We start from the raw sequence: 15,587 nt of genomic DNA on the forward strand, positions 1-15,587 counted from the left end.
CATTAACGCAAAAAAGAGTTTCCTCCCATCGACGTTTCGTTATTACGTTGGTTTAAATGAAAATAAAAAAGGACTGCAACATGTTAGTGTAACCTAAAATGTATTGATAATGAATAAGTAGTTTTGTTAATTTAATTAAAGAATCTTTCTTTGAATTATTTGTTATATACTTCACTTCTCGCCGCTCATCAGAAAAAACTCATTCATTAATTCAGATCTCTGATCAATTTACTGAATAGGAGAGCAAAGCAGACGATTGCACCAGACGTTAAGTGCTACCAGGGTGCCTTTCTCCACTCACTCGCAACTCAGTTTTGTCTTGACAGTATTTTTGCCTGTTGAAATTTAAAAAATTTTTCTCCGTTACAACTAACAAAAGTTATTCTCTCGCTGTGTTTAAGGTGATAATTAAAGCACGTAGGGGACTAAACATTCGAGATCAGCTAGGGAAATGAAACAGGCACAGCTATATAAATATAATTATTAGTAAATTAGTAAATTAATAGCAATACCTTTTAAGTATTTTAAGCTCACTTAATTATGCCCTTGTTTAATATCTTTTAATTAAATGTGGAATTTAATTTCCACTGCCTTTGACGCTAATCTTCACATCAGATTTCTTTTGTACAGGTTAAATATTTTCAAGAATGAATGGACCCAGGCAAGATCAAACTGCAAAATACTGTATGTTGGTGGTTTGAATTCTTGAGAAGTCTTAACATTGTAATCAAAAACATATTTCATACAAATTCTTTCAAAACAGTAACTGCTTACATTATTGCTTTTAGTAAGGTTTTAAACCATCATTTAATGGTACTAGATTACAGCATTTGTAAGTTAATTCATTATATTATTTGATTTCTGAAAGGCTTTGGGCTTTTAGAGACGCCAGAAAGTACAAACTGCACAAGCAGCAAGAATGAAGACAGCTCATCTTCAAATTCAGAACAGACACCAGCTGTTCCAAGTAGATTATTGGCATCCAGCAATTCCTTACCAGACAGTTCTACTTTAACAAGGTTTGCAGCTATATTATTTAGGTACAAAATGATATTGTTTTCATCAAAGATAACATTTATCATAAGATATATTGAAATCTCATATTAAAAATGTTAGTTTTATTTTTTTTTTATTTTTTTTTAAAAAGGACTGCTCAATGTGGAGCACATTTTCACATAATAGTTAATACCATACTTTTTGCAGTTGCAGTGAGGCATTTGGAAATACGTCAGCAAAGAAGAGGGTGCAGACACCCGTCATCAGATCAAGTAGTTCATTAGCATCTAAAACACCTGGGACATTTAAGACTCCAAGGACTGTGGGAGTGCGGAAGACCCCCAAAACCCCCTATACATCTTCTAGCATGACACCTGCAGCTGAAAACTCTTGCAGTGTGATTGTAGGTGTGTTAAACCAATGTGATTTTATTTACTCAATTATTTACTGAATCAGGCCTGCATTGAATAAGCACACATAATATTTTTTTTCGTTTTAGTTCAGAAGGTAAAGAGGTACTGCATTTATATATGGAAAAAGAGATACAAAAGCTAGTGCAACTCAGCCATGATGTTTTTAGCATTTAATTCATGCTATTTGACCATGAATACACATTAACCATTGATGTCATACATATTTTATGTACACGTGTATACAAAGAGCATACAAAGAACTCTTTAAAAAAACAGTAGCAATATCAATATTAACAGAAAGTATGAAAAATTGTGCTAGGAAATATGTATCATATACACTTGTTTGGTTTGGTTTGTAAAAGCTATTGTGGAAGGGCGTGGCCTGGCACGAGGTGAAATAGGAATGGCCAGCTTAGACCTCAAATCTCCTGTCTTGATGATGTCTCAATTCTCTGATACTCAGACTTATGTCAAGACCATGACCAAGCTGCAAATTCTGAAGCCCCTTGAGGTATGTAACAAGGATAATGAGTATTTTAATTAAAACCAATTTTGTCAAAAAGAGATCATTTACTTTAACACTTGAAGGAAGCTATATGCGTAATGAAAGCTGCGAAATGGATTGTTTCTCATAGCATTTGGTGATTTTAAGTGGCCTGCATGAGTGCAGGTATGAATCTGTTGACTGTAGCTTCTTTCACCATGCGTTTTATGTGTTTTTAATGACCTACATGAAGGAAGCATCTGCTTATGGATTGTTGAAGTCTGCTTTTTTTTTTGGTTAAATTGCAAATGTTAAGTGAAGATTTACAACTATAAATCAATAAAACTCAAACAGCACATGCCATTGCTCACCACGGCTTATGAAATGGTCCACTTGTTTTCAAAATTTTCAGATTATTCTTCCGCATACTGTTTGTGAAAGTGGTAATTCCTCCAAACTCTTCAAAATGATAAGTGACCAGTTCCCAAATACTAACATTTCTTCAGTGCAACGCCGTTACTTTAATGAAACTAAAGGTGAGCTTTGACAAATGTGTCAAAACCTGTTGTAAGACTTTAAATACCGATAAATGATGCGTTAAAATTGTCCTTTATGAAAACTGTACAAATTGTATCTGAAATCTGTAAATACACTATTTGATATTAATATATATATTGTCAAATCTGGCCACAAGATTCTGAGATTTTTATCGTGCATTGGCACTCAACAGAGATATTATTATAAGAAAAAAAATCTGTGAACTTGCATTGCCTTTTGTCAGAGACCTATTAGATGTTAGTGTGAAACCTGAAGAGCTTTTACCAAACATTTCATTACAGGCCTGCAGTACATTCAGCAGCTGTGCATACCAGAGTATAAGACAGTAGAGATGGAGGTGGCAGGAAAGTAAGCAAGCACACTTAATTAGAGAATAATAAGTTCCATATTTATCACCATTTCACCTACTTTGGCAGCATAGTCAGCAAAGATGGAGGATGTAAGAAGCCGAATAAACAAAGCCAGGCTTGCATTCCACACCCTACGACCTACAACTCCAAGGCTTTATTTTTACATCTTTAACACAAATGTAAAGTCAGTCCTATACGGATGTGAGACATGGCGTGTGACAAATGCAATCACTAACAAGATACAGATATTCGTCAACAGATGTCTGCACAACATCCTCAACATCTGATGGCCCGAGAAGATCTCCAATACAGACCTGTAGGAGAGAACCCACCAACACCTGCCAGACGAGACATCAAGAAGCGGAAGTGGGGCTAGATCGGTCACACCTTGCGAAAGCCAGCCGACAATTTAACAAGACAAGCTTTGGGTTTGAACCCACAGGGAATTAGGTGCCGGGTTGGGAGACCCAGATACGGAGGAGATCGGTCCACAGAGAGGCAGAGACAGCTGGCATGACATGGTCCCAACCGGAAAGGGATGCTGATCAGAACCGGGTCTTATGGCGGGGTGTGGTTGCAAGAAGAAGAATATTTATCTTATCTAGAATTGGATCCACAAAAAGAAAGAAATCTATTCAAGTATATCTCGATCATATTTAATATGACTGATTTTAAAATTATCTCAATCCATCCTCACTACCAAATAATAGCACTGTACATTTGTGAAGAAATCTATTTTCGGCTATGAAGAGACAGCTCAGCAAATTTTAAGTGTCATGTGCTGTTTAAACAATGTAGTTCCTTTCAGGTATTACTGTCTTGCTACAAATGCTGCTCTCCTTAAATATGTGGAGTACATACAGAACATAATATTTGCTCCATCTTCTCTCAAAGTCGTCTTCAAAGGAAGTGAACACACAACAATGATAGGTATGTCAAGTTTTAGAACAAAATATATGCACTCATGGGTGGATGCTTGCATGTATGTCTTGAAGTAGCAAATGCACAAATTACTCATCCTGTGAATGCCCCAAAAGTCTTTTCCTTTGGCCATAGTTGTGAAGCAGAGATAAGTTTATCTCGGGGTTGGCTGTGGGTTGGAAGCATTGTATGGTCCTATAATTCAAAGCAAGACCCTACCTGTATCAGCTATAATAATCTAGAGGTTCCAGCCTTGCATGCAGTCTACAGCTGTAGCTAGAGGGTTTGCTAGGGCTATAGAAACTGAGCTGAGATAAAACCAGTTGCATGAATATACCTTTAGTTCATAACTATATGGACAATTAGCTTTAGCAGTCTTAATAAGTACTTCTCCAGAAAAGAATGGTTTTTAAGAGACTTGAAGGGAGAGTAAGAAAATATGTTTCCTCTACATTTGGGGTGTGAAATGTCCAGTCTGTGGGCCATATAAGGTCTGACCTGGCCAAGGCAGCTCATGTGGGACCTGAAACTCAGTAAAGCTATAGGAGCTTTTTTCATAGTAACATAAATTTATATATTAAGTGGATCATAATAATATTATAAATTTTGAGGAACAAAGCAAGGAATTAGTATTACAGGAGAGACATGACACATATACTATAGTGCATGATGGGACAGATGCTTCTCATTGTCTGTATTGCGGTGACTTGGAGAGGCTGGAAGAACTCACTGAAGCTTGACCAAATATAGCAGGCTAAATTTTTAAGTGGACAATTTTGTATGGCCTGGAATAATATCATAAATATCCAAATAACCCTTGGAGAAAAAGGTTCTCCACCCCAGCTCTGCACTAATGCTACTTAATGCTGAGCCCTTAGGAGAGTAAATTACAGAACTGAGCAAATTTGACTGTAATATTCTATTTGGATCTGTTTTATTACAGACATCATGACAGCAAAGAACCTCGAGCTTCTAGAAAACAGGCGCGACCCTTTTAGCAATCATAGCTTGTTTGGTGTTTTGAAATATACCCACACAGCTGGTGGTGCTCGTCTGCTGCGTTCTAATATCCTTCAACCCCCTTCAGGTATTTCTAGGATTTGATTCTGTTTCTCATCATTTATAATTATTTTCTTCTTGTGTTGTCATAAACATTTAAGTTGTCTTCACTCTACTATTTCTAAATATTATTTTTAAATTATCTGAGTTTAAATGAGTGCCTGTTTTTATGCAGACTTGGAAACAATAACTATGCGACAGGATGTAGTCAGAGAATTTACAGAGAAGGAAGAGGTGTTCTACAACCTGAAGGGTGTTTTGAGCAAGTTCTTGGATGTAGACCATATCATCTCTCTTTGCGTACAGATCCCAAAGAATGACAATGTCAAAACAGCAGAGTCTAAGATCACTACTGTCATTTGCTTGAAGCATTTGCTGGAACTGGTACCAGTCCTTCAGGAATTCCTGAAAGATTGTGAAAACCCTCTCCTCAAAGCATACTGCAAGGTCTTGGTTCTTTACTTTTTCCAGTTCTTTTTTTTGTACTGCAGTATTTCATAACTTTCTGCTAGACACTGTCAAACTGTAAAGATTATGCGCCCATTATTTTTACCTCTTGAGACTGACTGCTATTATATCAATGGGCTGTGAGCAAAAGCCATATATATATATAAAGTCAATAGCAGTCAATAGTATAAAATATAGTCAATATTCCATGAACTTACCTTTTATTGTTTTAAGAGAGTTTTATGCAAATGTTAAGCAAATGTCCTATTTATCTAGTACTAACATATTTTAACAGACCTTGGAGGATCCACGTTTGCAGATAGTATTATCCAAAATAAACAGCGTTGTTCATGAAGATACCAAGTACCAGAAGGGCACATTGCCTATGAGGACACAGAAGTGCTTTGCTGTCAAAGTGAGACAAACATTTCAACTAAGCCTTTCTCCTAAAAGATCAGTGAAATGCAAAGTGTAATCTTAGAAAAGGAAAATGTACACAATTCATGCTAATGCTTTTGCGCGGATTTATTACTTTAATAACAGGGCATTAACCTGTTTACCCTCCACACAAAAAACTTTCTTCTAAACACAGATAATTATTGGAATGTAAATATTTGAATGTTTCTTTTCACCATGGTCATTTTTTTTAAGCCAAAGATCAATGGTAAGCAAGCCCATGTTTCTTTCTTTCATCCTTCCCTAAATATTTTGGGTTCTTATTTTTTTTTTTTTTTTTTTTTAATATGTTCATTTAGTTCTACATACTGTTAGAAATGAATTTTTGTTGGAAACTCTTGGTGTTTATTTATGAAACATAAATTTTAAGATAATTTCATGATACAACAGAATCAAAAATTATCTAATAATAATTTTTTTTAGATGATCTATTACTTTACCATTGCATGGCAACTATCATTATTTCACTACAGACTTTTTTATGTTTTTATGTTGGGTAATTACTGTTTCAGAATATTCTACCTTGCAATTTTATTCATATTTTTAAATATACAGTTACTAAGGAAAATGTTTTAGTCTAATATTTTAGTTTCATTTTTTTTCTGAGCTATAGTGTGTATGATATTTTTTCAGGTTTACTTGATGTGGCAAGAAGAGCATACACTGAGATAGTGGATGATATTACATGTATGTCTTTGGAAAATTCTGCTTTGCAAATTATATCAGTGCACATTTTTGGACCAGTTTTTCTTGTAGAAGCATAAGATTGAAAGTAATCACAATGTTAATTGTATAGAACTGTGTACAACCAGAAAGTAAAAGATGAATGGCCTGGAGGTAGTGGAGAAAGAAGGAAATAGTAGGATTTACCTGATCTAAGAGTATGAAATCATTACCCAGTTGTCATGACTTGGCAAATGTAAACAAATTTGGGCATGCCACAGCTATAACGAACTCAAAGAGTCTTTGTGACTAAAAGAACATATGAGGTGATACATTTATGTTAAGTAAATACATTGCCTTCTCATCAAAATGCTGCACCATAATTTTGTCTTTATCCTCTTTTGTAACTTTAAACTTTTTGTTCATATATCAGCAATGGTGACACAGCTGGGAATCCAATTTCACTTGCCGCTACGGACAGCATTCAGTACAATAAGAGGTTTTTATATTCAGCTATGCTGTAGTGGCAAAGAAACCTTTCATGCTGAGGACCTGCCTCCAATATTTATTAAAGTCACCAAATTCAAAACCACTCTTAACTTCACCACTGCAGATCTGGTTTGTTTTACTTTGAGTGTGGTAAATTAAAACAATTTTTATCGAAAGCAGAGTTCATACCTCAGTTTATTAAAAACAGAGTTCATACCTCAGTTGTTGTGCACAGAGGTTTAGTTGTAAATATCCTTTATGACGTTATGTCATTGATTTGTATGATTGCAGCTATCTGCTGATCATAGTATGTTGTGAACATTCATCTCACCCTGAAAATTGTTGAAGAATGCTACAGAATATTCAATTTTTATATATACATACACATACACGTACACATACACAATTAATGAACCACTTTGGTGCAATAAAAGGGCAACACGGTTACAGTACCTTTGTATATTTTTCAGTAAATTTACTTACTTTAAAATATGTTTTATTAACCCATTTATGTGTGCAGATTAAGTTGAACGGTGAGTAGATTTGTTTGCAAATATGGGTTTTATTATGTCGCTTGGTTTTCTCATCTGATCTTTTTAATTTTTATTGGCTTTTGTTTTTCCGTAATTTATAATCTTCATATATAGTAGGTTCTTTTTACACAAATACCCCAACACAGAATGACTGGTGATGTGGCATATGCTCATGCCTCCAAACTTCTATTAATTACAGAATCTTGCCTTTATTCCTTCTTTTCTCCATTCCTGTCCCCTCCCCAATTTTTCCTTCTTTCCTTCATTCAAGTTGGGGTTCAGTATTATTTCCTTTTTCTCCATCTCTTACGACTGGGTGCAATATGCTTCCACTGGTTTAGCATGGTATTGCTATACACTTAGCAACTTATAATTAAACTATAGTCATGTGTATATTTATATAAAACTTATTCACACCAAACTGAAGATATCAAACTAATACTCCAGTTTGTATTATGAAGTCGCGAATTTAATGCCTTTAAGCCTGTAAGAATTAAAGTTTTAACTTTGCATACTCTGGAAACGCACACTTTGCGTAGTGTTCACTTATTTTCAAAACTTCCAAGTGTTGTTTTTTCCAGACAGGGTGAAGGGATCACTAGATGAGATATACCTGATGACAAACATGTAAGTTGTACGGTTTGCTTTAATATTCTTGGTGAAATATTAGATCAAGTTTAGACCACATTTGAAGCTGCGTTCTAGAGTGACTGATACTTTTTATAGACTCGGAAATGAATCTGCAATCCTTGAATTGTCTCTGCCTTCACATGATTTCTTTGACATCTGTGATAACAGTGTAATGACTGAGCTGTTGGGTGACGTCCGTCACCATATTACTGTCCTGTATAAACTGTCGGAAACTGTTGCCATGCTTGACATGCTACTAGCCTTCGCCCATGCCTGCACGCTGTCCTCCTACGGTTAGTATAATTGTTAATTCTTAAATGTGTCACTGTTCAAGATATAACTTCACCATATAGATGGTATTATTAAATGTTACCAGCCGAGAGCCATCTCCGGGCCCCTACTTGTAATCGTAAATTATTTCCCAGTATATAATGTACGTTTACAATTCGAATCTCAATATCTACACTCAAACTCAACTTCTGCCTTGGTGTTCTGTCCTTAGACCTTCTTTAAAAAAGAAAAAGAAAAGGAGAAGAAGAAAAAAAAATCTGTACACCAGACCCCTGTCCCCCCCCTCTCGTCAGGCCTGAGTTACAAATGTACCGCATAAATAGCCAAACAGTTCTGCGTTTAAAACTGCCAGATGTGAAGGTATTCACGTTATAATATGTTCGTAACATCTGAAAAATTAGGCGATTTAAAATTCTTTCGCTGTACTCCCTTGTTAATTCCTTGGTACTATTTGTGCGTAATTTAATGAAATGAGTAATTCTGCCTAGTATAATAGAATGATCTGACTCGTAACAGTGTGTCCCAGAGTTTACCGATACTCTCGCAATCAAGATGGGCCGGCACCCCATACTGGAGAAGATTGGAGCAGGAGAAATCGTACCAAACAACACTGTAAGTCTGGCTCTGGCTGAAATGTTTATTTCTCCTGACTAGAGCTAGAAGATAAAAAAAAAAAATTAGTAAAAATGTATTACAATGAAAGATTTGAAAGAATGTTAATTGTTGATCACCTTGGGTGTGCGCATGAATGTGTATGAACGCGTGAACGGGCCTACGTGAGTTTATGTTTCTATGTATGATCAGTATGCAGCAGAAGACTGTAACTTTGTCCTCATCACAGGACCAAACATGGTAAGCTGCCTTGAAATGTTTTCATTGTTTTATAATAAAAACAGGATTTTAAAGACAGATTCATATCATTAGCAGGTTGACTATTCTTCTTACAAAATTTTGTTTAGAAGTCCATTGTATGTGAATTTTCGACACACGCCCCACCCTTACGCGTACTCTTTTGATCTCACTCCTCGCGCTGTCGCTTGCTTCACTCATCCACACTGCCAGAGCAAGAGTCAAAAGATGAAATTAAATTGTCAACATGCAAGTGCATCTGATACAACTTGTAAAAGGGAAAATATCTTTTGCAAGACAAATGTATCTGCACCTCTATAAAAGCTTTCAACATTTAATATAATTAAGAACATGTTTTTGTACCTTGCTTTTTTAATGTCTTTTTGCTTTCTTATTGTGACAATTATAACAACGTGCCTAAACTAGTATGTGCAGTAATGGAATTGATGTTTAGTGTTGATGTTTCTCGCATACTTTAGTAAACACTATTGTGTTCAGAACAAAGCGATATGAGGAAATTAATCGGATAATTATTTTTGAAATTACAGAGTGGCAAATCAACCTACCTCAAGCAAGTGGCGCTTCTGCAAATAATGGCGCAAACTGGCAGTTTTGTGCCAGCAGAGTATGCGTCCTTCAGGATAGCCAGCCAGATCTTCTCACGTGTAGGCAACGACGACGATATACAGACCAACTCCTCCACCTTCATGTTAGAGGTGCGAGCTGGTCTGTGCATGCAAGCTAGCTTTATATATATATTTATAGCAGTGGGTATACTGTAGCTTACCCTGGATGATGTGTTGAGAAAATTTTTTTTAATCAATGGATTGATTATGACTTCTTACGATTGCCATTTAAAGCAACAGAAGTTTCTATCAGTGTTATTTCTTTTCAGCAGAAAACATGGAAAGGGGATGCAGACGGTGAAGAAGTTGACTGATTAGTTGACAGGCTGGCTCGCTGATTGATTGATTATGTGCAAATACACTTTTAGTGACATGATGAGAGTATTTAACATTTCCACCGACAGCTGTAAGAAGTTCCTTGTGTAGATTAGTAACAATTTCTATCTTCCTGTCTCACTTTCACAATCTTTCTATGTGATTGTTTGCTTCAGATGAAAGAAATGAACTACATCATCCAGAATGTGTCCGGTGATTCTCTTGTGATCATCGACGAACTTGGAAGAGGTAGCCACCGATCAGACACACCAGCTCAAAACAAATTCATTGGCGTATGATTCAGGGGGCAATTAGTAGGGTGGAGGGCAGCGCGCCCTAAAAAGAAGATACTGAAGAGGCAAGAATGTGAAGATCGTTCACTGTCAGCATGGAGTGTGCCTCCCACCAAAGCCGATCATCTTTCTACCTCTAACATTGATTTCCTCTTGATCAAAATTTTCCTTGTCTATTCTTGGCTCTCCCAGCCCGATTCTTAGCGTAGTACTACCTCAGAATTGAGTTGATTGAGTATGACTGAGACTGAAAATACTTTTGACCAGTTAAGGGAAGTGCCAGATTGTTCCGATAAATGCTTATAATCCTTTACTTAAAAATTTTTTACAGCTTGACCCATTTAACGGCTTTGCAAACAAGAAATGCTGTTACTGAAAATTCTAAAATGATTATATATGTTCAAATGTATGACACTACTAGAGTTTTGTGTTAAAAAGTTAATAGAACTGTCTGTTACTAAACAGGCACAAGTGCAGAGGAAGGCGTAGGGATCTGCTGGTCAGTCTGTGAATATCTTCTGAAAACCAAGGTAGTCTGGAAATTGTCTGGGGTGGGTGAAGGTTTAGGTATATGTGTGCGGGTGTGGTAGTGGGCAGATGGGTGGGGGTGGTGGTAAGTAATGGGTATGGCGTTACGTGTTTGTGTGTGGGGTTAGTAGGCGGTATAACAGTGTATGGGAATGTGTAGGTGTGTATGTTTGTGGATGTGGCGGTGTATGTGAATGTGTGAGGGTGATGGTGGGGGCGTGAAAGAAAGAGAATCAATAGTCTGCACTGCATATAGTGCACTGCATTTCTTTTTATAATTACAAATCGTACTTATTGTAATGAACCACGATGAGCTCTGTCATGTAATTACTTTTCGATTATTACAAAAAGAAATAAGTACAGTTCCTGCTCGATTTTTTGTTTTGTTTTGAAATCAAATCATACACTGCCTTACTGAATATGTGCCATGTTTCTTGACAGGCATTCACATTTTTCGTCACGCATTACAAGGAACTCACCAGTTTGGACAACCTGTATGCCAATGTAGAAAAGTCAGGCTTGTTTTGACAGTTTTAAAGTTATTTGAGAAAGAAAATATAGCATGTAGTTTCTTTCAAATTTTGGAGATGCTGACTTTACGTTGCGCTGGCAACTGTGGAAGTGCGATATAATGCTAAGCGGGATTTGGAATGAATATGTTTTGTTTTTAAAAATAATTGCGAACACTGTAAGACAGAATACTTGCATATCTATTTGAGATCACGTGATAAAGCCATTATAAGCCTGTCAGTTCACAGTACAGCTGACCTGCCAGTCTATACAACCAGGGCCGTGTTTAGGGGCAGATAGACGAGGCATCTGCCTAGGGTCCCGCGCTTTGATAGTTGTCAGGGGCCCCGCGCTTTTGAAACTGTGGCGTCGAGGGACATGCCATATGCCTCGAACTAAGAACGGGATTGTATATAACCATCATGATAATTAGCAGCAAGATCAACTCCTCAGCTACGACCACTAACATTAATGTTAGTCGAAGATACCTGTATAAAGGGACGGATGAGTTTTGCTGCCTAATGCAACATGCAATAAGCCCTTTAGCTGGCTTCTAAAGAATATATATCGTGAATTGACGCAGAGAGACAAGAGTTTGATCTAGAGTGAGGTGAAAGGTGTTTGTTAGATAGTTATATTTTCCTTAACATTGGTCCACTGTCCTCAGCTTGGTAAAAGAATGCTTGTTGCTTTGCGTGTAACAGCTACTTCATGGAAGTCCACCGATCTTTCAGCAGGGAGGGGGGTTGTGAGAAAATCACATACACACATGTTATGTCGCAAGGAAAGACACCAGAGGAGCACTACGGTCAGAACACTTGATTATAACACGTATTTAAAAAAAAAAATCTTTTAAACTCTTTACTGCTCAACACGATGTTTTCCTTTTTAGTTTTGTAACGAGTAAATATGATGGGGGTGGGGGGGACCTCCACGCATTTGTCAATTCCTCAGACAATACAGGACGTTTTTTTTCTAAACGTGATGGATGTATGACAGCAGTATGACTGACATTATAAAGCCTAAATAGTGTGTTTACAATTTTTTAATCTGTCCTCTGTTCAACTGACGGAAATGTCTCCTGGCCAGGCCTGATGCTAGCGGAAATGTCAACAATGCCGAAGGACGTGTTGCACGATGCTGCAGAGCTCGCTGAAATGTTGGACCGCCTCAGACAGGTTAAAACTGGTTTGGGGAGGTTTTCAGTGCACCTGAATGTATGTGGTCAGCGCATGCATGTGACCTTTGCACGTATGACCGATTAATAAGGATATTACATATTTATGTGTCTGTACGAATGCGTTTACTTTGTTTGATTGAATACTATTTAAGGTTTGCTAGAATAAAATTTGCTCAAAGGCAGATTCCTTCGCTTTCAAGACATTGCCTGTTGTTTAGGAAGTTGTAAATCGAGCGAGATTGAGGAAGATATAAAGATCAAAATAAAGCCACATACATTCTTCAATACATGAAATCCGAATATTTTTTAATCATTAAAGAGCTCTGTTTCGATCAGCTTGACATTAGCAGAAGACTTTGCTTCTTTTCCAGAAGAACCAGACGACAGACCCTGAAGTCGCTCGACACAGGGCCATCTTCAAACTGGCCTCCAAACTGCTGCAGGTGGCGCGCAACTCTCGCCTCGATCTCGCCAGTCTCCGCGCCTACCTCCTCAACCTCCGCCTGCACAGCGGTCTGCACCCACCGACTGCAACTCCGCCGCTTGCCACAACTAAAACAGCAGAGCTCACTGAAGGTCTTTAGTGGAGTGCACGTAGGACACAGCATATGGAGGACTTTTTCTTTCTTTTAAGAGGATACACAGTCAGTTGTAAAAAAGCCAGGGTGTAAAACATATTCTAAAATTAAAAACTCTGAACCCGCCACAAGTACCCATATCCCATCTCGTTCCCTGTCTCCTCCCCTTGCCACCATGCTATGCCTCCTCTATATATCTACCCCCACCTTTCTTTCTCCTATGGTCCAAATAACTCCATCTCTCGTTCTTAGGCAATGTGACTGACAGATGTGTTGCATTCGTTACTATTTCTAAAGTAGATTTGTCTTCTGTTTGCAGTTGTTTATTGTCATCATTTTTTAACACTTTGATATTCTGTTTATTTGCATCATTGTTTCATAGAAATTTGAAATCAAATGAACATAAAATTGCTTTCGTGTCACCAGTCACAGCTTTTTGCCTGTTGTCTAGTAGGGTGAGGATCGGATGTCCTGGGTTGAAATCGAGTCTCGGACACACGGTACGTTCTGTCTCTGCATGTGGCTCCTGTTTATTGTGATATACCCTTAGTTCAGGATTGTGGAACCCTTTTTTCCTCCAAGTGCCATTTGTATATTTATTACATCATTTGCGGACACAAAGTTATCGATTGAATGATTAGCCTACTATATTTGGTCAAGCCATAGTTTTGCCACAATGCGGCGTTTACACCCCCAGCCTGCCTGGCACTGATCGAGTCACCGCGATACAGGCCGCGGGCAGCCGACGAGAACCATAGGAGTCTGTGACATTCAACTCTGCAGCTCCTTTCAAGCGAGATAAACACCAACAACAAAAATCAGAATTTAAGAAAAAAAAAAAAGAGAAAAATATTCAGTAAACAAGCCTTATTCACAGACATTACGATGCCTAAAACATTGTCCTCCTTTTATCCATAAAAGGTATTTCATTACAGTTCATTTTTGTAGAAACTCATTTTCAAAGCCTCCGCCGTTAGGTTCGGAGCTCCAGCATGAAAGAACATCGACCCAATAGTCTTTTTCTCGTCTTGAAGTTCAGCAAGATCCGGCGCACCAATATACGAAGAACACAGATAAAAGAAGAAAACAAACAAAAGACTTTGACAGAAAAACACATTCCTTAAAATCTAGCGAACATTTAAATTTACGATACTACTAATTTAATAGTCCCCAATTACATCCAGTCCAGAACCTTGCTCACTCAAAAATATTCAAAAACAAAACTGACACAGACTCACTTCAACAGGTTTTCACATGAATAATTTACCCTCTTTTTAACAAGTCTTGTTTTCTTCATCACTCGACAGCACCAAGGAAAACTGTCAGGTTTTCGCCCGTCCCGGTCAAGGACACCGAATAGCCACAACAATAATCCTTTCTTTCTCAATCCTAATATTTTTCCTATTTAGACTAGTGGAGCCTCGATCTCGATGACGCCGTTCCATCAAAGAAAAAGCGGCCGCCATGAGAAGCTCACACCCACTCTCGCACCCATGCAAATCATTCGCCATCCACCCACCTTTTCCATTTCCCGCTCTTATCAACAACAAAAACCAGCAGGTTTGCGACAGCGTAGGTCGCCACCTTATACTTGTGTGATTTTAGTTCCTTTCTCGCTAAGAGATTGCTTGTGGTTGCAGAATGAGGTATAAGAAAGCATACATGCTTTAAAAACCCCACAAACCCATTATTAGAGGGCGTTATCGCGTTGCTTCGAGATTTTCACCTGAAACAAAATGGTCGGATCCATCACACACGACGGCAAAGTATAGTACAGTGAGTACAGACTTTGTGCAAAAGGCACAAGGTGTGTACTGAGAGGGACAAGCTAAAGCGGGTCACAAACCTTGCTAGGTTAGTGCTATTGGCACAATGTCGGTGAACAGGTACGCTTCCTTTTACATCATTGCCCATCCCCTCGTGACCTATTCCCTCTCGTGCGGTGACGTCAAGAAGACTCCTGTTTATACCGTGTGATGGCAACACTGTGTGTATGGGTGGGGGTGGATTCACTCTACGTGTTTTCTCGCAGTTGCCCTGCCAACGCAGTTGGATCCCCACAAGTCATTGGCTTAGGTACATTTACAACAAATCCATGACGGAAATGCAGAGGGATCAGTCATGTTCGAGGTAACCTAAGAGTTTTCGCCGACTTCTACAGGATATAGTCTCTGGGGGCTGCGCAATACAAAAGACTGTAGGGCAGGGGTGGTCTGTCGAAGTGGTGTTTGCTTTCACCGTCAGCTATATCCTGTTAAGATTTGAACAAAAGCGGTCAGACGGGAACACACCTGTCGTGGAGCTTCAAGTACGTTATCGTTCACACCTGACGACGGTAATTTGACAGACACTTGGAGCTGGGTATAGGAATAAGGTCACACACATGCCTGATGAGAGGGTGGGAATAAGTCACACATA

At 38.1% G+C, this 15,587-nt stretch overlaps 1 protein-coding gene across 1 annotated transcript; it reads left to right on the forward strand.

Moving 5' to 3' along the window:
- Window positions 1-223: 223 nt before the first annotated feature.
- LOC112562500 (mutS protein homolog 4-like) lies at window positions 224-14,455 on the forward strand. The gene is made up of 25 exons (XM_025235783.1): window positions 224-684; window positions 869-1,019; window positions 1,204-1,403; window positions 1,772-1,920; window positions 2,306-2,429; window positions 2,733-2,799; window positions 3,610-3,731; window positions 4,666-4,809; window positions 4,957-5,228; window positions 5,524-5,643; window positions 5,880-5,892; window positions 6,318-6,371; window positions 6,781-6,965; window positions 7,357-7,369; window positions 7,951-7,996; window positions 8,168-8,292; window positions 8,817-8,902; window positions 9,095-9,142; window positions 9,688-9,855; window positions 10,257-10,329; window positions 10,839-10,903; window positions 11,343-11,413; window positions 12,116-12,219; window positions 12,501-12,589; window positions 12,963-14,455. Exons 1-25 carry the CDS (start codon window positions 648-650, stop codon window positions 13,173-13,175), a joined length of 2,739 nt encoding a protein of 912 aa, XP_025091568.1. The 5' UTR covers window positions 224-647; the 3' UTR covers window positions 13,176-14,455.
- Window positions 14,456-15,587: the final 1,132 nt, after the last annotated feature.

Source organism: Pomacea canaliculata, linkage group LG1 (genome assembly GCF_003073045.1).
Source record: "Pomacea canaliculata isolate SZHN2017 linkage group LG1, ASM307304v1, whole genome shotgun sequence".
NCBI lineage: Eukaryota > Metazoa > Mollusca > Gastropoda > Architaenioglossa > Ampullariidae > Pomacea > Pomacea canaliculata.

Excerpts from the sequence above, each read along its gene's own strand:
- LOC112562500 (XM_025235783.1), top strand. The coding sequence starts at position 648 with ATGAATGGACCCAGGCAAGATCAAACTGCAAAATACT. Across the intron at positions 1,404-1,771 it reads CTCTTGCAGTGTGATTGTAG|CTATTGTGGAAGGGCGTGGC; the intron begins GTGTGTTAAACC and ends GGTTTGTAAAAG. Across the intron at positions 10,904-11,342 it reads AATATCTTCTGAAAACCAAG|GCATTCACATTTTTCGTCAC; the intron begins GTAGTCTGGAAA and ends GTTTCTTGACAG.